This window comes from Hyperolius riggenbachi, chromosome 10, assembly GCF_040937935.1.
Source record: "Hyperolius riggenbachi isolate aHypRig1 chromosome 10, aHypRig1.pri, whole genome shotgun sequence".
Lineage (NCBI taxonomy): Eukaryota > Metazoa > Chordata > Amphibia > Anura > Hyperoliidae > Hyperolius > Hyperolius riggenbachi.
The window spans coordinates 210,644,523-210,667,456 of record NC_090655.1 but is presented as its reverse complement, the minus strand read 5'-3'; the positions used below and the strand labels follow the sequence as shown (position 1 = coordinate 210,667,456).

The following is a 22,934-nucleotide window of genomic DNA, read 5'->3' as shown; positions in this document are numbered from 1 at the left end:
CCGTCAAGCCTTTTTTTGGGGTCCTTGTGTTTGACACCTATAATCTGAATAATAATCTGAACATTTGTATAGCACTTTTCTCCTGTCGGACTCAAAGCGCTAAAGAGCTGCAGCCACTGGGATGCGCTCAAGAGGCCACCCTGCAGTGTTAAGGAGTCTTGCCTTGAACTCCCTACTGAATAGGTACTTGACCTAGCCAGGATTCGAACCCTGGTCTCCCATGTCAAAGGCAGAGCCCTTAACCAGTACACTATCCAGCCACTACCTATGCTCTCTAGATCCATATGCTTCCCCTCTTCTTAGGTAAGTATTTACTTTTTGACCAGAGGACAGGTACACTTTGAAATGAAAATAGGAATATGAGGGAAGGTCTACTCTATATACTATTGCTACTACACATTCAATTAATTATTTCACACATTTATATACAGTTTAGGTTTGCTTTAATCTCTAAACCGCCTGGATAACTGCCCAGTATTTACCTCTTCTGTTCACATAACCGCTTTCTCTAAGCATGCGCTCAACGTTCTGTGCTTTGCATAACAGTCACAACATTTGCTAGTTATATCAAGATGCTGTAGGAATATAATTGCTAAAAGCCCCTTGCACAGTAGAGAGAGGGCCAATTAAAAAATTGCCTTACACACAGTGAGCTACTTTTTTTTCTGCAACCATTACTGCTCTATAATTACCAACCACAAAAGCAGCTCCATATTGAACATCATTAGCCACAGTTGTCCAATACTTGTCAGTGCTTTCCAGAGAATGTTCCCCAATCCCCAGTGCTATTAGTCCTCCTGTAGTGGATCTCCCCATTATTATAACACAAAGAGAGTGCTGCACCTGTCCTCACATCACAGTAAAAATAAAAATGCATTATTATTACCTCTAGTTTTCAGTCTAACAGTCACAACAGGAAAACGTTCCTTTTTTATAACTCCGGGCTACTATAAAATGTCCGCCGTTCCTCATATAGCGGAGACAATCTAATAAATGCTAACATGTTTGTATAATCAATCACCCATTTTGCTAAGGGTTTCACGATTCAATATTGTAAACAACAAGCAAACGAAGCTCATACTAGAAGAAAATTGCCATATAGATTATCGGAATGATTTGCCCGAGTTGGCTCAGTACCCAGCACACGCGCATCGCTATGGCAACAGGAAGTAGCTAAGCTGGAGCGCTGGAAGATAAATGAAAAGATGGATCCTGTAGAGATACAGTAGGCACTTCCGGTACATGGCTCTGCTCTGCGTTTCACGTCCTCAAATCTGCTTCCTGATATCTCTAGTGAGGCGCATATGCGGAATTAATGTACTCTCAGGGTCCAGGAAGTCAGACTTTGGTTTCTAATAGCTGGAGAAGACTGGCTGACCAAAGAGGAGGAGGAGGTAATTATGTTGTCTTATTTTTTGATCCACATAGGTGTGTCTGAACGATATGCAGCACTGTATATACCGGTAGATGTATTGTATATAGATATATAGATTGAATGAGTTATTCCCACAATCCACACATGACTAATCATTTGGCAGGCCTTGGAGGTATATACATAGTTTCCAACTTACATAAATTATTATACAATTAGATAATTTAATTTAAAAAAAAAAAATCAAATGGATCAAAGAATCATATATAATTTTTTTCTTCATCAACACTGGAATTCCATTTATTTTTTATAGATCAGCAACTGCACAAGTCCAGTGTTCTCCCCAGAAATTGTTTCCAGCCGGGTGGCATGGAAAAGTAACTGGGTGAGATGAGATGAGAGAATGCCGGTGTGGTAGCATATTTTGCAACCTATCAGAATTTGCATCCTATAGGAGAAGATTAGTGTATCAGACAGAGGGGATGAGATATTAGTGTTAGGCAGAAGAGAGGAGGTTAGTGTTAGGCAGGCAGAGGATGGTGGAGGGTAGTTTAGGACACAGGATTGGGTAGTTTAGTGTTATGGTCGAAGGGTAGTTTTAACCACAGGATAGGGTAGGTTAGGCATAAGATGGCTGGAGGGTAGTTTTAGGCACAGGGTAGGTTAGGTATGGGATGGTTGGAGGGTAGTTTTAGGCACAGGATAGGGTAGGTATGGGATGGCTGGAGGATAGTTTTAGGCACAGGATAGGGTAGGTATGGTATGGCTGGAGGGTAGTTTTAGCCACAGGATAGGGTAGGTATGGGATGGCTGGAGGGTAGTTTTAGGCACAGGATAGGGTAGGTATGGGATGGGGGGAGGGTAGTTTTAGGCACAGGATAGGGTAGGTATGGGATGGCTGGAGGGTATTTTTAGGCACAGGATAGGGTAGGTATGGGATGGGTGGAGGGTAGTTTTAGGCACAGGATAGGGTAGGTATGGGATGGGTGGAGAGTAGTTTTAGGCACAGGATAGGGTAGGTTAGGCACGGGATGGGTGGAGGAATGTTTTAGGCATAGGATAGAGTAGGTTAGGTATGGGATGGGTGGAGGGTAGTTTTAGGCACAGGATAGGGTAGGTTAGGCACGGGATGGGTGGAGGAATGTTTTAGGCATAGGATAGAGCAGGTTAGGTATGGGATGGGTGGAGGGTAGTTTTAGGCACAGGATAGGGTAGGTTAGGTACGGAATGGGTGGGTGGTAGTTTTAGGCACAGGATAGGGTAGGTTAGTGTTAGGCAAAAAAGTTGGAAAATTCATGTGAGGCGGAGGAATGGTAGAGGTTGAAAATTCTAATGAAGTTGCAGATATTTTCACTACTGGTAGCTTTTTATGGAACCTGTCAGAATTTGCAACCCATAGGAGAAGAAGGGTGAGGTTGCAAATTCTGACAAAGTTGCATTTATTTTCACCACACCCGGGTAGTGCTTCTGTGCGCAACTCTGCTTACAGCATAGGAGGAGGTGAGATGATAACAGCGGGTGCTCACAAAAACTAGCCGGGTGGAGCACCCGGCTAAAAGAGCCTGGGGAGAACACTGAAGTCCATTTATAGCAAACAATTTCCAAAATTTATATTAAGCACAAATTGCTCTTTTTGCAACAGTGACAACAATACTTGGCAAAAGATTGTGCAAAAACCTCGGAGCAGTGCTTTTCAGCGCTGCTAGATTTGGGCGCAGCCAGCGCCGCCATAGACGGAGCTGAAGTTGCTTAAAAAACACAATAATTCGGCCTCCAGCAATCGCTGGAAGCCAAATTATTTCATTCCCCCACTATCCATGGCAGCCTGGAGGGGTAATAGTAATTAATACGGGCCGGACTTGTGGATCAGCCATATACCGGCTGTATCCTGCGCCCAAGTCTACCGGCACCGATTTCAAATGTACACCAAAAACCTCCATCTTGCTGCTGGAGGAAAGTTCTGTACCCACGCTGGCTAGACTGAACTTAGCCAAGGGAGCTGTTTGCGTAGGGATGGTCAATGAGCTGCAAATAATTTATAACTGATGCAGGATTATGCAAATTCTTTATGTAAATTTATCCAGCTTGTATGTATTACTATGTACCCCATATTTGTTTCTTACTTTTCATAGTGTCATGCTACTTGTTGGCACTTTATAAATCATTAAGCATGGTGTTGTAGTGGTTAGCCCTGCAGCACTGGGTCCCTGGTTTGAATCCCAGGGCACTATCTGCACAGAGTTTGTATGTTCTCCCCGTGTCTGCGTGGGTTTCCACCGGGCACTCTGGTTTCCTCCCATAATCACAAAAACATACAGATAAGCTAATTGGCTTCCCCCTAAATTGGCCCTAGACCAGAATACATACATTGACATATGACTAAGGTAGGAATTAGATTGTGAGCCCCTCTGAGGGACAGTTGAATGACAAGACATTCTATATAATCAGTACAGTGCTGTCAGCGCTATATAAATACTAAATAATAATAACAATCTTTTCAAGTGGAAGATGACAGTTGTTTCATCATCAATCATGTATGCCATTGTTTACAATGTATTTTTTTTTTTTAAGTATTGTATTGTGTATATGGCCCCCTTAAATCTTTGCGAAACCAGGTTTGATATGGTTTGATAGTTTGACAGTGAACAGCGATATCTGAAAATCTCACCCTGCTTCTGCAGAAGTCCTGGCAGTGTTAATAACTATTACCCCTCCAGGCCGCAATGGACTTAAAAGAAAGATATAATGCGGCTGCCAGATCTTTGACGGTGCCCAAATTACTGTCTGAACACCGATATAGCCTTAATTCACATAACGGCTTAGGGTGGCGACCAAATCTCCAGCGCCGTCTTGCGCTTTTACAGAAGAAACTTTCATTCTGCTGGCAACTCTGTACTTTATGTACAAATTCGGCATAGTCTTCTATTCACCTTTACTAACAATGAAAAATCCAGGAGTGTGAACTAGGCTTTTGTAGAACAGCTCAGAGCCAGTCTTTCTGTTTGGCCAGATATTGGCAGTGTTCTCCCCAGGCTCTTATAGCCGGGAGGTCCAACCGGCTAAATTTGGTGAGCAACCAGCTGGCCTCCTCCTCCTCCTATGCTTTAAGCAGAGTCGTGCTGACCCTTCATTCCCCCATCGCGTCCCACCCAGCTACTTTTTCATACCACCCGGGGAGAACACTGTATCAAGTTGTGTAAGAGACAGTTTCAGTTTTGATTAGGATTACTGTTGTCCTCTTCTCAGCTTGAACGCCGCTCTTCTTGTGACTTAAGCTTTATTTTGGAAACCAGTATATAATTTTTTAATTCTCACTTAGACAAATAGAGGCGTGGCAGTGTTTAGAAGTACAAGAGGACCTGTACAAGGACGCCATGATGGAGAATCGGCCACCCCTCCCATCACCGGGTAAGAGGAGACTTCCAGTTCCTGTACAGGAGAGAGCAGTGTGGAGGGCCCGCCTAAATACACACATCCTCTAATATAAGGAAGCAATGTAATCAGTCAGTGCGTGTTTCTTTCAGGAGGATCCCCTAACAGAGACCCAGCAGTGAGATGTACCAGCCCTCTTCTGTCCTGGGACCAAAAAGATCATAACATATTGCTAGAGGTAAACATAATAGAGGCACTAAATTATTATTGCTTATATACACACAATTGTATGGTACAATGAATAGGAGATGAAGATGACAAACCTGCATATACAACAGATAACAAACTATGACACAGGAGGAGAGGAAGCCCTGCCCAGTCAAGCTTACAATCTGACGGTGCCCATTAACTGCACAATCCCACAGCCGAGCAATCGTTTCCAATTGCCACAGTAATCGATCGGAAATGATTGTCGTGCACATTCACGGCCGAATTCCCACTGACCGATTTCATCAGATTAATAGAATCGATCAGTTTTTCAGATCCATTCCATCGATCTGATGAAATTGGCTAGGGGGAATTTGTCTGTTAATATTTCCAATTGATTACGACGACAATCAGAAAAGATCGATCATTTGCTGGGTTGTATTGTTAATGGGCAATTTAAGAGGAGGGGGAACTATGGGTTGGTGCACTGGGACTGTGGTATATTATTATTAATTGCAGAATAAGAAAGAGTAGGATGGATAGGTAAGTTTGAAGAGGTGTGACTTGAGGGCTTTTTTACTATATGTACTATAGATTTTTTTTTTTTTACAATTTACTTAAAAAACTTTCCATTCCAATCTGAAGAGAGCTATGAAGTTTTAAAACTAACTTTAAGTCCAAATTCTGTTTTCTAGTCTGGGCTCAGTACTCTGTATTGCACTAGTTTATAGTACAGACAGCTCAAATTTGCTCCCCTGTGTGCAGGAGTAGTTAGCTGCACAGTGCTGCAACGGTTGGTGCTCATTTTCCACAACTGCAAAAACTGAGTGACTTTCAGGGCAGTCTGAACCTCCTGATCTTATGAGATTGTGGTACAGTCAGTTTGGAGTAGCTATCAATTTTAATTCACTTATAAAAGTTAAGACATTTGTAATATGTGCCTTTAATCCTAAGACTATGCAGAGCTGGTGTGAGGGGAATTGCGTATTTCTCAACAAAAGTGGAGAATCACCTTAGATGTGTTACACCTGTAAGCCTAACTGGACAAAAGAGGCAGTCCAAGGGAGTTGAGTAACCCCAGAGAAGTCTTGGAGCCAAACATAGAAAGAGGTTATGGGGGTGGAAGACATTAGTAGGTCTTTTGAAGAGCAGTGAGGTCAATAGGGAAGGTTTATGTTTGAGACTGGAAACATAAGTGGGTATTGACATAACAATAGCCCATGCGATCCTTGTAATTCGGGCCTGCATGCTATAGGGGCCTGCTCCTCATCCATCCAGCCCTCTCTAGTGCCAGTTCCCGATGCATGACGTGATCAGGAGCCACATGGTGTCAGTAGACAGCACAGGGCTCCTAGCAAGAAGAGGAGACCAGAGACAGCATGGACTTGTTAAATATAACAGCGCTCCCTGTGTTACTCTGCATAGGGGGGGTCAACTGTCTACCACTATCGGAGGGGAAAGGTTGTGCATAGAGGGGCCCATAATATTCTTGGTGGGGGGCCTGGGGCACTAAAGTTATGCCCCCGTAAGTGGTACAGAAGCAGTAGATGGATTTAAAGAGACACTGAAGCAAAAAAAATTATGATATAATGAATTGGTTGTGTAGTACAGCTAAGAAATAAAACATTAGGAGCAGAGACATAAGTCTAATATTGTTTTGAGTACAGGAAGAGTTAAGAAACTCCTAGTTGTTATCTATGCAAAAGAGCCATTGAGCTCCACGACTTTCAAAGTCACAGAGAGCTCTGTCTTCTGAAGCTTATTATCTCAAGTGTCTGGCACTGTATTGTTTTTTTATCTGCCGAGTACAGTTCAAATGTTCACTAGCCTGCTATGTAAAATAATTTAGAATGTTAAGTAATGTGTAAACTGCAAATATTAAAGAATGATACAATGTTATAAAAATATATATATATATAAATAAAAATGAGAATTTTTTTTGTTACTAATGTTGTAGTAATTATCCATACTACACAACCAATTCATTATTAGAGATGGTGGCGAACCGTTTGCCGGCAAACCAGTATGGGCCAATACTACTTCCGAGTCGCTATGACCCAGAGTAGTACGGCTGTGCTGGCCCGGCAGTGCGTGTCCTTGATCGCGCGCCTGTTGCCGGGCACTCTCTGCGCATGAGCGTGACGTCATGCACATGCGCAGAAAGTGCCCGGCAACAGGAGCGCGATCTAGGATGCGCACTGCCAGGCCAGCGCAGCCGAACTACTCCGGGTCATAGCGACCCGGAAGTAGTACAAGGTGAGGGGTTCGCCGACATCTCTATTCATTATATCATAATTTTTTTTCCCGCTTCGATGTATCTTTAAAAGCTAGGCTCAGAGGACCAGATTTTATTCTGATGTGAATAAGAGGCCCTTGTAGATATTTGCTGAAAAAAATAGAAGATAAGAAGTAGATGTCTAGCTTCCACATTCATAATAGACTGTAGAGGTGAGCTTTTAGTTAGGGGAATAGAGCATTCGGTAAGAGGATGTCGCAATGCTCAAAATGACAATAAGAGCATGATCTTCTCCTTTTCCTTCTATTCCATTCAAGGCACCCATAAAAATGTTGTTGTCTTATGTAGGGTGAAGATCTGGTTGTTGTAAAAGTTGAAGATGAAGAGGAGACCTATATGATGGGTGATGAGCAATATAAGGAAGAGGAAATCCCTCCAGATATCAGCAGTGGTAGGGAAACACACATGGGGCCAATCCAAATCACTTTTCTCCCACAAGATTATTTTTCTTCTTCTGTTGAAAATAGCTTTTGAAATCTGTAATTGAAAATGTACCAAAAAGTAGATGAAAAAATACTGCCAAAATTATTGTAAGTATTTTCTTGCTTGCTGGCGGCTGAAAGAGTACTTTATTTACAGTATAATGTGGAAATATAGCCTAGGAGAAAAACTGAATTGGATCAGGCCCATTGTCTTGTGTTTCTCATTCATTTCTGTACAAAAGGCGTCACTCTCATCTTTATTCACAGACCCTGGACACATCAGAGGGACTCAAGGAGATTCCAAAGCGGAGGAATACAAAGAAAGACCAATGAGCATTAAAGAGGAGGAATATCCTGCAGATATCAGCACAGGTGAGTAAAGGGGCCCATACACTGATCGATTTCAGCCATCCATCCATCCATCGATTCTATAGAATCAGTCAGAAATCAATTCTTTCAAATCTATAGATCGATCGATTTGCGGCTGATTTTGATGGATTTGATCTATCTGACAGGATGAAAAGTATAGGTCGGTCTGCTGCTGGTAGCAGATCCATGGCCCATAGAGTTGCATTGGATCTAATGGTCCAATAATGCATTTAAATAGATTTCCAATAGATTTCTATCACACTGATACGTGAAAAGAGTTAGCGTAACAAGTGCAAGTCAGAGGACTGGAGAGAAAGCGTAGTCAGAGTCAAGCCGAGGTCATACACGTGAGCAGATGGCTGTAGTACAGAAGGGTCAGGCAAAATCGTAGTCAAATAACAGGCAGAGTCATACACATAAGTCAGATGTCAGTCGTATTGGACGGAGCAAACAGAATCAAAGTCAGGGACAGGCAGAGTAATACACAGAGATCAGATGGCAGTAGTACAGAAGGGCTAGAGGCATACGAGAGAATTCGCCGCTGGGAGACTTGGGCGCAGGATACAGCCGATATATTGCTTATCCTGCTGCTGCTCAAGTCCCAGCGGCGTTAATTGCTATTCCCCCTCCAGGTCCACATGGATGGTGGGGAATGATGTAATTCGGCTTCCAGCCGAATTGCAGTGTTTTAAAAGTAATTTAAGCTCCGTCTTCTGACGACACCGAAGTTACTCACTGTGCGCTGCTATAGCCGAATACCTATTATGGTCTATGGTGGCGCCGGCTGCGCCCAAGTCTCCTGCACTGGATTAGTAGTGTTGGCAATAGAGTGCCTACAGTGGCATTTATGCTTTCTAGGAATCTAGTGCTTTGCTATTAAAAGACTATTAGAGTGAGCCCACAGCAGTGTTGTGATTGCAGATTGCAGATAGATAGATCCAGAGCAATTGCACTCAGGCCAATGAGGGCCAAATCGTGATTGCTCCGGAATCGCGGCAAAAAATGCGGTACTTTTGAGATTTGGAAATCACTTGTGATATAATGTGTTTCCTATAGATGGATCCAGTGGCAGAAGTACACCACAGGGATGTCCTAGTCCAACTGATTCCAGAGGTTCTATAGAGGAAGATTATAATATTGATGAAGAGTATGAGGTAATTACAATAATTAATTCAGTTAAAAAAAAAACAATGTTCACATTCATTTAAACCAAGATACCATATTTTTCTTTAAACACTGGCATACATTCATCAATTCTACATCCTGTATTTTATGGACATTATAAATGGATGAATGCCCCCAAACGGAGGGTTTACATGTTCATCAGCAGCCAGACCAGAGGGGACCCATATTTGCAACTCTTTCTCAATGTATGCCAAACAATTCATTTTTATTGAATAATATGTTTGTACACTTCCTCAGAAAAAATAATTACAGATTAAAGCGGTACTTTGATATAATATTCAATAAAAATGTATTTAGCTACTTTTTATATCCCATACAGTTATCATATTTGCTTTTGTGCATAAGTCTTATTATTCATTTAGAAATTACAAGTTCCCAAAGTACAGTTTTATTTGCTCTGAAAGCTGCCATTGTGTAACAAACGTTGCATTTTATTCAGAACTGGTGTATTTATATTGTACCCAGTAATTATTTCTGAGCAGTGTATCAGTTCTGGACACATTAGAAGAAGTTTCTGCACACATTCAGTCTCTGCTACAATTAAAGGGAAGGTTCGGGGAGGGCTGTAAAAAAATAAAAATCAAAATCCACTTACCTGGGGCTTCCTCCAGCCCGTGGCAGGCAGGAGGTGCCCTCGCCGCCGCTCCGCAGGCTTCCGGTGGCCGACCCGACCTGGCCAGGCCGGCTGCCAGGTCGGGCTCTTCTGCGCTCCAAATGCCGGCACTTCTGCGTCCCACGCGGACGCGCTGACGTCATCGGACGTCCGCCGGGGTGTACTGCGCAGGCGCAGAAGTGCCGGCATTTGGAGCGCAGAAGAGCCCTTTAAGTAAACACAACATAATGTTATCACCAGTTCAGATGCAGATCTCCCTGTAGGGAGCATTCTATTGAAAAAGTAAGTCCTGTGTTTTAACACTTTGAATGCTGTTCTGCTAAAAAAAATTGTGGTAGTATATTATATGCTGTAAATAATCTTTTAGAACAAAGAAGAAATGATGCGTTTTATACCACTTTAACTGAAAGCTTCTTATTGTGGCACAGCTGCCTACTTAGAGAACCTGAACTGAAAATAAAATATCAAAATAACCATACACAGGTCATACTTCCCTTTTGTGAAGTCTACTGCTCAATATCTTTATCCTCTCCTGCATCCCATTTGTCCACTGTGATCAATGGAATTATCTGTCCTCCATTTTAAAAATGGCCATTACCCCCAACAGCTTCCTGGTCAGCAGACTGTTAAACTGTAATATTGCCCACTTGAGCCATAGGCAAACATGGACATTACCTTGCACATTCAGTTGTAACTGACAGCTGCTGATATATAACAGACAGCAACTGGTGTATTTCAGCTCTGACAAAATATTGTCAGAACTGGAAGGGATCGCTGTGAGAAGAAAATGGGGAGCTTCTGAGAGGAACTGACGGTGAGGTTAGTATGTAATATGCATTTGCAGCATTTGTTTTCAATAATTTTCCTCACTTCAGGTTCCCTTTAAAGGTAAACTAAATTTAATTTAGAGATCTTCAAAAAGGGACTGATAGTGTAAATGGTCCCTGTATTTTCACAGAAAGTGTCATCTTTTAACAATGAAGTGTGGCTGGCTTAAGGTTTATACACACCTACCAACTATCTGTGTAACTATCTGCCAAACTTTAAGCCCCATAAGGTGCGTACACACGCACTACTGTAACGAACGACCGGCCGGTCAGACCATCCCGCTGGGCGGGCGTTCTGCCGACAGTAGAGCGTGTGTACAGTCTGTCGGCAGACTGATAAGGGTGTTTCTGAATGATCCGCTCTGCTGACAGACTGTACACAACACAACAAAAGTTGTTCAACAATTGTGCTGCATAAAAGACCACTGTTGAGCGTGTGTATGGGGCTTTAGGTCCCATACAACTTTTGTTGTGAAACAAGTTGAAACAACTAAAAAAAAGTATTTTGCTATTGTTCAAACAGCTGATAAGACTGATACTTAGCAGCTCTTTGAACAATAGCAAAATACTTTTTTTTAGGTGTTTCAACTTATTTCACAACAAAAGTTGTGAAAGCATAAAAGACAGCTGTTGAGCGTGTGTATAGGTGCGTACACACGCACTACTGTAATGAACGGCGGGTCCGTCAGACCCTCCCGCTGGGCGGGACTCATAAGAAGTCAATCCAACTTTGGATTTACTTCTAGGAGGTAGCCACTGGCTGCAGATTTTTTTGAATACAGGAAATTTTGGTAAGAAAAGCCAAGAGCCTCAGAAATCTCTCTGCTATATCAGATGACTGCAACTTTACAGAAAACAAAATAATCTGAGAGTTAATGTCTGAAGTCTTATAAGTGTGTGTGTGAGTGTGTGTGTGTGTCTTCAATAAACTTTAGAAGAGGTAAATGAACTCCATGGTTAAGTCACAGATCAATAGGCATGTGTATACCCTGCATATATAGATGACCAGTGAACAGAAGTCTTACCACTTCCTGGGTAAATCTAATAAAATGATGTTCCTCCACAAATACAAAACTGATCCTTCTAAAATGCTTTGCCACAAAGTAAAGTTTGGATATAATGGATGGCAGAGGCGCCCCAGGGTGTGTGTAGCTCTTAAAAGCTGTAATAAGTAATTAAACTGACTTACGGTAATTCTATTGGGCACAAATGGCAATGTATTTTACGGGTCCCACCCGCATCTTCAGGTCAATAGAGTGATGTCTGTTCCAGCAAACACCTTGGACTTGGAGCATCTACCATCCCCCAAGTGGGGGGGGGTTTATATTGTCCAGCCTTGTTTTTTTTATGTCTTTATTCTGGAGAGTGACCGATCACACCGAAAGAGAAGACCACAGGTCACATCCGCGTGGTGGCAGAATTCTCCACATGCCATCACAGTGGTTGTCTTTAGCAACCCACCTTTGTCAGTAGTATTCTACTTGCCTCTTGTGCAATTGCTTAAAAGACTACACTATATTGGCGCTCCTGTTTTTTTTTCAGTTTGTTTTTGTCTCTTCTGGTCCTGGAGCCCCTCACCGCATACACCCATAATGTGGATATGAAAGCTAAGCTGTCCAAAACCTCCACATACATGTTGTGGGTCTTGCCTACAGAGAGGTTCTTTGTGTGGATCTCCTCATGTGAACACAGCCTTGCCCAGCAGTAGTCAGTACTGCATCAGAGTCTGGTGTCACAGTATTATGGTGGGAGCAGTAGACATTGTACTGCAGGGGGCTAGGTTCCGTCTCCAGCTGCAGCAAAGCTATGCACTTGCTACAACATTTCTTGACTGCATATAAAATCCTTATCTGGGTTTGAGCCATTCCTGCTTCCGTTGAGGATAGCCGAAACCTGGTTGTTATTTATAAGCAGTAAATCAAGACATGTTCTACTAAGTGCATACTGTATATCACTACGAATAAGACGATCTTTGTATCCCCAAATTTTTTGCTAAAAGAGTGTGTGTGTGTGTGTGTGTGGGGGGGGGGGGGGGGGCAACTTTTCCATAGGAGAATAGGCTTATGTACGTGGCCCCCCTAGGCAGAATATGCATTGGGAGTGTGCCTGTAACTGCAGCTACCTTTCCTCACTCCAGTGTGTGTTTCCCCCGTGATTGTCTCTGATTTTTTTTTTTATGATGGCCTATACTATCTAGGAGAAGTAACATTATTGATCATTCCACTTCACATTTATTCTATGTGTGCTTGAAAAAGGCCTAGTGTGCACCCAAAATTGACTTTATTTATCAAACCTTGTTGGAACAGTTATCTGCTGAGGATTATTTGGACATTTTCTGAAAAAAATTGTTAATATTTTTGCGAAGGACGATATTGTTTTGCTTTTATTTTTATCACTCTGAATAAGACGACCTTTGTATCCCCAAATTTTCAGCTAAAAGTGTGTGTGTGGGGGTTTGGTCAGCTTATCCGCTGGAGATAGGCCTAGGAGCATGACCCCTTAGGCAGAATATGCATTGAAAGCGTGCCTGTAACCATATTTACCTCTCCTCACTACAGGTACTGTGTAGCTTCATTACCCACCGCTAGAGCTCCAGGCGCACACATGAGCTCTGGCCGTGAGTTATGAAGCTGCATGGGAGATGAGAGAACTGGAACAAGGAGAGGTAGCTATAATTTCCGGCATGCTTCCAATGCACACTCTGCAGCAAGGGGACCCCTTCAAAGCTCTCTCTACATCGGGGCCTGGGTAACACATTGGAGGAGGGACACAGCATTTGGCCTTTTTTAAGCCAAAACTGAGGCAAAAGGGGCTTATCTGCAGGTGAGCTTGTTTGTGCATATTCATGGCTGTAGCATATGATGACCAAATGGGGAACATCCAACAAGGCAATATACAATTTCTGCTAGATGTATGCGGCATTAAATACCTTATGTGTTTTAGGATGAAAACCTGATGGATATTAGAATTGAAGTTAAAGAGGAAGACATAGAGAGTTCCATAGATGGGGATGAAGAGGAAACTTCATCTGAGATTGGAACAGGTGAATAATGTACACCTCATGGGCACTCTATTAGGGCCTGTATAGACGAGTCATAGTTGGATTGCTCTGAATGTACTATTTTTATATTCTGCTGCACTCAGAAAACCACAAAAGCTCTACTGCTGTATGATACAAATGTAACATATTCAATGGTGTACACTTGCCCACAAAACAGACAGACTTGTTTTGATTAGTCGGTGCCCATTGCATAGTCAGCCTCTTGTTCTGAGATTTTTTTCCCCCGATTAGCTTGGTGGGTTGGCCCAGGACAAATCCAAGGGACTGGAAAAATACAAAAGGAGAAATAACAGGTGCCAATGGTACAAACAAATAAAACCTAGTAACCATAGGACTTAGAGATGTACTCACACTTTTTGGGTTGCTAAAGCTTGCAGCCAATTTTAAGGTTTATTGGAGGATCCCACCCTGCTCGGGGTAGGGTCTGCACCCTCCGTGATCACTCTCTGGGATTAATAGAAGTCTTCTTGACCACAGGTAAAGTGCAAAGCAAAGTCCCCAAAACAATCAGAAATATTTATTTCAGCAAGTACAACGGCGGTTGTACCCAGAATAATTTTTGGCACACACAGGGTTGGTAATGGTACAGTAAATAACATACAGTAAAATATACATGCAGTAGGCATATACACAAACATAGCAGAGAAGGACCAGAGGGGTCATCTGAGTGGTATGTTAAGCGGAGCTGCCACATGCCGCTGCGGTGCTCAACTGCTCTGCAGCGATTCGGATTTCCTCGCAGAAAGTCCTTGGAAAAGTATAGTGCAGAGAAGAGAGAAAGAGAGAACATGATAGGGAGCAGCAGAGAGAGCGAGAGAAGAGAGGAAGGAAAGACTAGGGTAGAACTAAGAGAGAGACAAAGAATCCCCTGGGATTGCAGTGGTGACTGGCTGGAAACATAGCTAAAAATACAACCTCCCAACTGAGGTGTATACAGTAACTTACTGATGGGTGGAGATGCCCAAAAAAGATAAAACAATACAGTATGTTAAAACTGAGAGGAAATAGTTGACTTACCTTTCCTGAACAACGGGCCAGTCATATGGACAACTTTTTCAAATGCTTTATTATATAATATATAAAGCAACGCATTTCACAGGGTTTTACTCACTTCCTCAGATCAATGCAATGATTGTGCCTGGTGGCTGCAGTGAACACGAGGCACTTGTTCTTGTTAACTGCAGCCACAACTGTTTCCTCTCCTTTAACAGTTTTAATTATTTTATCTTTTTTGGGCACCTCCCTCCACCAGTAAGTTTTTGCTGAGGACACATGCAATATCGTGAGTCACAATTATGATGGACTAAGGACTGTCTATCTTCTCCAGCCAGAGTGAGTGTGTCTCATACACTACGTGTGAAGTGCTGTAAAGGCTGCTGGAGGAGCTTTTCCGTCTACTCTAGTGAGTTTGTGTGACTTGTATGTAGAGACCGAGTACCAGCCTTTGGCCCTCTACAGTTGTGGAGCAAAAAGCTTTAAGAATCGCAAAACCTGGCATGCAGCTCAACACCTTTTAATTTATCCGTTGTGTGAAAAAAAACATTTTAACATTCAGTTACCTTATATACTCGTGTATTAGCTTAATTTTTCAGCACCAAAAATGTGCTGAAAGGTTACCCCTTGGCTTATATGCGAGTCAGTGGAACAGAACGGATGGAGCAGTTTTGATTACTGGCAGAGGAGCGTAAGGATCTTGCACTAGTGATCCTGCTCTTGCGAGCTGGTTCCCTGCTATTTCCGTGCATCCCCTGCAACATGGTGTGTAGAGTGCACCGCTGCTCAAGACTATTTGTGTCCCCCTAGCTTGTGGAGCGGAGCGTGCAAGCAATGTGTCAGTGGTGCAATGATCAGGGATTCTTCCTGAGTGGCAATCGCTGTTTCTCATATCTAGACACAGCTGTGTCATCCTTCGGGTATATCAGGCTATAGTGAGAGGAGATTACTTATACTGGGGGCACATCTGGCTACTGTGGAGGGGGCTATACTGAGGAGAGCGCTTATACACGAGTCAATCACTTTTTCCTTGTTTCTGAGGGAGAAGTGGATACCTTGGCTTATATGCGGGTCAGCGTATGTGCAAGTATATACAGTATAAGGATTCATCTAGATCAGTGTGAAGAAGTGACATGGGCATTTTTTGAGGATGCATTGTTCAACCACAAGCTGAAGAGCAGCAGTGATTTAGGGGGTCACACTGTTTTATCCAGCTTTTTTATGTTGTACACAACTCCTTACTTTCTGTCTGCTCAATGTGCTGGCTACACATTCTACAAGAGGCTTCAACCAGCCCTACATCCCCCTCATACACCTTCCAATTACTGAGCATGCATAAGTGTCCTCAGTGATTGGACAGAAGATCAGGGAGACTGTAACGATCGGTGTAACACAGAGAGGGTCTGATTATTGGTGATCTGCAGTATCACCAAAAATACAGATATATACCTGATTATTGATGATCTGCAGTATCACCGATAATCAGATATATTACTAACCTCTGGACACCTGAGTAATATGAGGGTTTGGTGCAACAGTAATACTTTGAGAACAATATCTGGAGGACAGGTACAAAGGCAGTAAGGAATACTGCACTAGGGAATGAGTACCTTTCAGCAGCCTGAGAATCTCCCGCAGGGAGGAGTCAGACTGGGAGAGGAAAGGACCAGAGCGTGAGTGACACCAATAGGAGGATGTCACTGACTGATCTGTGAACTATCTCTAAACTGAGGAGATAGTTCTCAAGGTCGGGCAAGCCAGGTCGGCAACACACGGACATACAAAGTACAAAGACAGGAGGCTGATTCGGTAATCCTAAGGCACGCAGGGTTTGGCAACAGAGTATCAGATATAGCGAAGTACCGAATCAGTGAACAGAAGAGTGGTCAGGAAAGCAGTAAGTCATAACAGATAATAAACAATGCCTAGTCTTGGGTGTGAGCTCCGTGATCATCAACACCCTGGAACTAGTCTGACATATAACAGAATGGTAACACAAGTCCCTAATCTTGGGTGTGAGGTCCTTGATCATCAACACCCTGGAACTAGGCTGAAGTATAACAGAATGGTAACAAGTCCCTAATCTTGGGTGTGAGGTCCTTGATCATCAACACCCTGGAACTAGTCTGAAGTTTAACAGAATGATAACACAAGTCCCTAATCTTGGGTGTGAGGTCCTTGATCATCAACACCCTGGAACTAGTCTGAAGTATAACAGAATGATAACACAAGTCCCTAATCTTAGGTGTGAGGTCCTTGATCATCAACACCCTGGAACTAGTCTGAAGTATAACAGAATGGTAACACAGATTCTGCCAATAAGGTCTGAGTGCTTCCACGTAGTGATCGCAACAGCAGACAACCAGCGAATGACCAGCACCCGGTATATATAGCACAGCGCTCTCCAGCGCCTCCCCTAAGTGCTGGACCAATGGGAACTGGCTGAATCGTCAGCTGACCGGCTTGGTCAGCTGACTCCCTTCTGGCTGTCATAAAAGTTCTGCCTCTCAGCGCGCGCGCGCGTCCTTCTGAACCTGTGTGGACTATCAGTCCCAGCCACACCAGACATGTGTTGCGTACCACCCGCCGCGCTGGACGTGGAACCAGCCGCACCGCTATCAGGGCATGCAGCGGTTTCTCCGCGCTCAGCCATACTGGCAGATGTAGGCCTACGCGTGCAAACCCGCCGCGTTGGATGAGGAATTAGCCGCCTTGTTCTGAGCACACGCTGCGGCTTTTCCGCGTTTTCTCACAGTGACAAGATAAAAGCAGTCATATTTGCAGTATGTGGTTAGCAGTTAGGAAGGAGCGGTGCACAGCAAGGGCCAGGTGCAAGGTACAGTGCTACCCCCAAATCTTTTCCAGTAGTCACAGGTGCCCATCCATGTCTCTCTACAGCTGCGGGTGAGCCCTTTCTTCTCCCCCCATATCTCTGCAAGCAGTCACACAGTGTGACATCTATATTTCCCTACCTGCAGTAATAGTATGTGCCCTCATCTCTCCTAGCATTTTAGGTGGCCCACCATCTTTCCCCACAGTTACAAGTGGTCCCCACCTCTCCCTGCAGTCACAGGTTCCCCAACACCTCTGTGAAGAAATACTGCCATCAGCTGAATGGAGCCAGCTGATAAATGGGGTTTTTAAAGTACTGGAGATCCAGAGGCTTAACCCAGCATGGGGACAAGATGGTAATTGGCATGTTGGGTGGGCAAAGAGACAGCTGCAAGGCAGTTTCAGACTCAGCAATCATTGTACAGCTGTAACACAGTTTAAGTCCGACTGATTGAGTTGCAGACTACTGCACCTGCAGTGCCCTGGCCATATGGCTCCTGAGACCAGGAGCATCCTGTGCATGCGCAGTTCATATAGACTTGTAACTCTCCTGGCCACTTGAGGTGGCGGGCTTCTCGGAACGGCACATGTGCAGTAGCCCCTGGGTCAAGACTTTGGTTGCAGCAACATAACAGATCAGACTAGTAGGATACTGCTGAAGCTGACAGACTACAGGAAGCTGGAAGAACCCCCAGGTATGTAAAAATTATCTTAACCCCTCTGTCTCAGGTTTACTTTAAGTGCTTGAGGATCCAGAGAACGCCTTTGAGCGTAAGGTAAAGGTGGTGCAATCCCTTACACTCTTTGAAGCTTAGTTGGGAGATGTGAATTGTGTTTTGTGGATACTTTCCATGAGTGGAGCTGCTGAATACAATCAGAAGAGGTTTAGTTTAAGACCTATAGATATGGAGTTATAGTCCCAGTGTTTGTACAATAGTAATACGTGCTGGCTGTGCAGCTTTGTAGGGTCACTACTTTGGTGCTTTTTCTCTTTTACCAAACATTCATATGGCACTTTTTCAAGGGCCAAGAGACCCACAGCAACCACGTAAAAAGAACCATACCCCCCCCCCCCCCCCCCAATAGTATAATAAGTGCACTTGGTAATGATGGTTTGTCATTTTTAGTTTTGGAGAATGTCTTTTAAAAATAGTTTTATGAACCCAGTTCCAATCTTCTATTTTTCAGATGGCCAATATGTTGGAGATCACGAAGAAAAGAATACCGTTATCTATCGAAATGATGGAACAGAAGACAATGAGATGGCCATCAGTTTTTTAGAAGAAATCTCCAATCTCCATCCAGCACCTCAAAGTCCAGACCTGCCATCTGATCCTTCATCATACGAGGAGAATGTACCTGATCATTCCCTTCCCATCACACACCCTTCATCTCATCAACGTCCTAAGAGGTACCAATGTTCAGAATGTGGGAAATGTTTTGGTGAAAAATCAGGTCTCACAGCCCACTGGAGGACTCACACTGGGGAAAAGCCATTTTCCTGTTCACAATGTGGGAAGTCTTTTAGCCAAAGAGTCAATCTTGTTTCCCACCAGACCACCCACACAGAAGAGAAGCCATATTCCTGTTCCCAGTGTGACAAATCTTTTTCCCAGAAGTCTTATCTTCTTAGACATGAGAAAGTTCACATAGTGGAGAAGTCCTTCTCGTGTTCTGAATGTGGGAAGCGCTTCTCCTGGAAATCAAATCTCCTCCGGCATGAGAGATCTCACACTGGGGAGAAGCCATATTCCTGTGCAGTGTGTGGGAAATGTTTTACCCTAAGAGCAACTCTTGTTGCACATGAAAGGACTCATACAGGAGAGAAGCCTTTTGCTTGTCCAGAATGTGGAAACTGCTATTCTAGGAAAGATCTCCTTATGAAACATCAGAGGAGTCATACTGGGGAGAAGCCGTACTCCTGCTCCGAATGTGGGAGACGTTTTGCCCTCAGAAAACATCTCATTTCTCATCAAAGAACTCATACGAATGAGAAGCCTTTCACCTGCTCCAAGTGTGGGAGATGTTTTTCCCAAAAATCAACTCTTGTCAGGCATGAAAAAGGTCACACTGCAGAGAAGTCATTTGCATGCTTGGAATGTGGGAAATGTTTTACCCAGAAATCAAGTCTTAATGTCCATGAAAGACTTCATACCGGCGAGAAGCCATATTCTTGTTTAGACTGTGGGAGGTGTTTTACCCTCAAAACCCATCTTATTTCTCATGAGAGAATCCACACAGGGGAGAAGCCATTTTCCTGTTTGGAATGTGGGAAGAGTTACTCTAGAAAAGAAGTGCTTATTCGACACCAGAGAAGTCACTCTGGGGAAAAGCCATACTCTTGTTTGGAGTGTGGCAAATGTTTTTCTCTTAGGAACCATCTGCTTTCCCATCAGAGAACTCACGATGATGGAAAGGCATTTTCTTGTTCCAAATGTGGCAGATGCTTTACAGAAAGTAGTCATGAATACGATAAACCATTTTCCTGCTCTGGTTGCGGTGAACTGTTCTCCCAAGAAGTCCATCTTATGCCGTATCTGAAGGTTCACACAGTTAAAAAACCATATATATGTTCAGAGTGCGGAAAACGCTTTTCAAAAAAGTCCTCCCTTATCTCACATCTCACTACACATGGGAGGCAAGGCATTCCGGTGCCGAGGTGTGGTAGCTAAGTAAATATTTTAATCTTCCTTTGTCTAACATCTCATTATGCATTGGTGGGAGGAGGCCCCTGTGCCAGGATATGGCAAATGACTAAACATAGTAATCCTCCCTTATTTTACATCTCACCAGGTTTGTGGGGTCAGTGGTGGTTAGAGTAAGGTAAGTATATCACAGATTACTGCTGTTATTAAAAGAAGACTGGAGACCTCAAAGAACCAGGATCATATTTTCTGCCCTTACTCCCTCGCCCGATACTGCAATAACCTGTATCCTACGGTTTCAGAGAGATAAATATTGTTATTTTAGCAGTGTTACATAACTTGTGCTGCTTCTCTCTGTCCCCGTCTTCTTTGTGGTCTAAGAAGCATTTCCTTCTGGGATGAGGCCTGTAGTTGAGCTGCCACCAGTCCTCCCAGTCAGGACTCCAGAAGGGGGTATAGCTGAACTGCAACACAACCCCCTCCTTTGTTCATACGCATTCATGTATAATGGACTACAGTATTTGCCCTTTTACTAAGAAATGACCAGTCTATGATAACAATGGTAGGTTTATTGTAGCTGCTAGAGACAAAATAACAACAAACCCAGAGCCCCAAAGTCAGAGCTTGATGTGCATTGTAATGAGTGAAATAAGTATTTGATCCCCCCCATCAATCAGCCAGATTTCAGGCTCCCAGGTGTCTTCACTGTATGCAGGTAACAAGCTGAGATTAGGAGCACTATCTGTAAGGGAGTGTTCCTAATGCCAGCTTGTTACAGGACGCGTCTAAAAGACAACTGTCTACTGAAGCAATCAATCACATTCCAGACTAGCCACCAAAGAGCTGTCCAAGGATGTCAGGGACATGATTGTAGACATGGACAAGACTGGGCTAATATACTATCCCCGAGCAGCTTGGTGAGAGGATAACAATAGTTGGTGCAATTATTCGCAAATGAAACAAATGCAAAATACCTGTCGATCTCTCTCAGTCTGGAGCTCCAAGCAAGATCTCACCTCATGGAGATGCAATGATCGTGAGAACCGTGACAAAGCAGCCCAGAACTACATAGCGGAAACTTCTCAATTATCTAAGGGCATCTAGGACCATAGTTACCAAGAAAACATCTGGTAAAACACTATGCCTTGCTCAAGACAGCACATGTACAACCCTGTCTGCAGTTTGCCAATGCACATCTGAAGGATCCAGAGGAGAACTGAGTAAAAGTCTTGTAGTAAGATGAGATTAAAATTGAGCTCAACTCACTGTGCAGGGGCGTAGCAATACGGGGTGCAGAGGTAGCGAACGCATCGGGGCCCCTGGGCCAGAGGGGCCCTCCCTTAACTACAGTATAAGCCCTCTATTGGTCCTGTGCTCATAATAATCACTTCTATAGATGCTTTGAATAGTGGTAATCATTAACAGACTGTTCCCCATCCCCTTCTTGCCCCTCTGACACTGTCGTTGCCATTAGCAGGTTTTGGTGCACCGTATCAATTGTTATGTGTAGAGTACTTGGGGGGACCCCATCGTAAAACTTGCATTGGGGCCCACAGCTCCTTAGCTACGCCACTGTGTATGGAGAAGGAGGAATGTTGCCTGTGATCCCCAATAACACCATCCCCAGCATCAAACATGGAGGTGGACACATTATGCTTGGGGGTTCTGGTAAGGGGACAGAACACCCTTACCGCATTGAAGGGTCAATGGACGGGGTCATGTGACATCAAATCTTGCATGAGCTCCTCCTTACCTCAGCCAGGGCATTGAAGATGAGTTGTGCATGGGTATTCCAGCATGACAATGACCCAAAACACCATGGCCACAGCAACAAAGGAGTGGCTCAAGAAGAAGCACATGAAGGTCCTGGAATGTCCTAGCCAGTTCCTGACCTTAAAGTGGACCCAAATTAAAAATACAAGATTTCAGGAATGAAATCTATTTTCTAAATTATAATAATAAATAGCAGCCTTTTTTCAGCTGCATGATGACAAATATAAAATATTTTACATTTCTTGGAGGAACCCCTCCCTTCCTTTCATATTGCCGGGACAGAATCCGGCAAAATGCTGGAGTAGGTAGTGTCTGGCAATGGAGGAATTGCTAATGGCTGCCCCAGTATAATCCTAGTTCTGAAAAGAGAAGGGTGAAAAGCATGCAATGAAATGCTCATAGGCTTCAAGGAGTGTTTATTTATCTTTGTATGTGTCAGAGTGGTGCAACTAAATATTTTGAATTAAAAAAATGTTTGGTTTGGGTCCGCTTTAAAGAGAGTCTGAAGCGAGAATAAATCTCGCTTCAGACCTCATAGATAGCAGGGGCATGTGTGCCCCTGCTAAAACGCAGCTATCTCGCGGCTTAACGGGGGTGCCTTCACCCCCAAATCCCCTCGGTGCAGCGGGGGAGCGCTTCCTGGTTGGGGCAGAGCTAACCGCCGCAGCCCTGCCCCACGCACGTCTGTCAGCGCGTATCTCCGCCTCTCCCCCGCCCCTCTCAGTCTTCCTTCACTGAGAGGTGCGGGGGAGGGGCGGGGGAGAGGCGGCGATGCGCGTCTGATAGACGGCGCTGAGAGGCAGGGCTGCAGCCGTTAGCCCTGCCTCCAGGAAGAGAATTTTACGACCAAATTTGCAACCAACTTTTGCGGGGTGGGTTTGGGGGTGAAGGGACCCCCGTTTAGCCGTGGGATAGCGGCATTTTAGCAGGGGCACACATGCCCCTGCTAACTATGAGCTCTGAAGCG

General features: G+C 43.9%; 2 protein-coding genes across 2 annotated transcripts in view; one reads left to right on the top strand and one right to left on the bottom strand.

The window, feature by feature from the left end:
• The window catches only part of LOC137536782 (zinc finger protein 850-like), a 182,663-nt gene that overhangs the window by 113,504 nt on the left and 46,225 nt on the right, over nucleotides 1-22,934 (bottom strand). The window lies entirely within an intron of this gene.
• Nucleotides 1,205-22,585, top strand: LOC137534335 (oocyte zinc finger protein XlCOF6-like). The gene is made up of 8 exons (XM_068255785.1): nucleotides 1,205-1,394; nucleotides 4,692-4,780; nucleotides 4,897-4,982; nucleotides 7,536-7,638; nucleotides 7,937-8,041; nucleotides 9,095-9,192; nucleotides 13,607-13,706; nucleotides 18,738-22,585. The coding sequence occupies exons 2-8, from the start codon at nucleotides 4,747-4,749 to the stop codon at nucleotides 20,219-20,221; spliced, it is 2,010 nt and encodes a 669-aa protein (XP_068111886.1). The 5' UTR covers nucleotides 1,205-1,394; nucleotides 4,692-4,746; the 3' UTR covers nucleotides 20,222-22,585.

Bases quoted from the DNA above. Each gene is read 5' to 3' on its own strand.
- LOC137534335 (XM_068255785.1), top strand. From the start codon at position 4,747: ATGATGGAGAATCGGCCACCCCTCCCATCACCGG. The intron at 4,983-7,535 runs GTAAACATAATA...TGTCTTATGTAG, and splicing joins ATCATAACATATTGCTAGAG to GGTGAAGATCTGGTTGTTGT. The intron at 9,193-13,606 runs GTAATTACAATA...TATGTGTTTTAG, and splicing joins ATATTGATGAAGAGTATGAG to GATGAAAACCTGATGGATAT.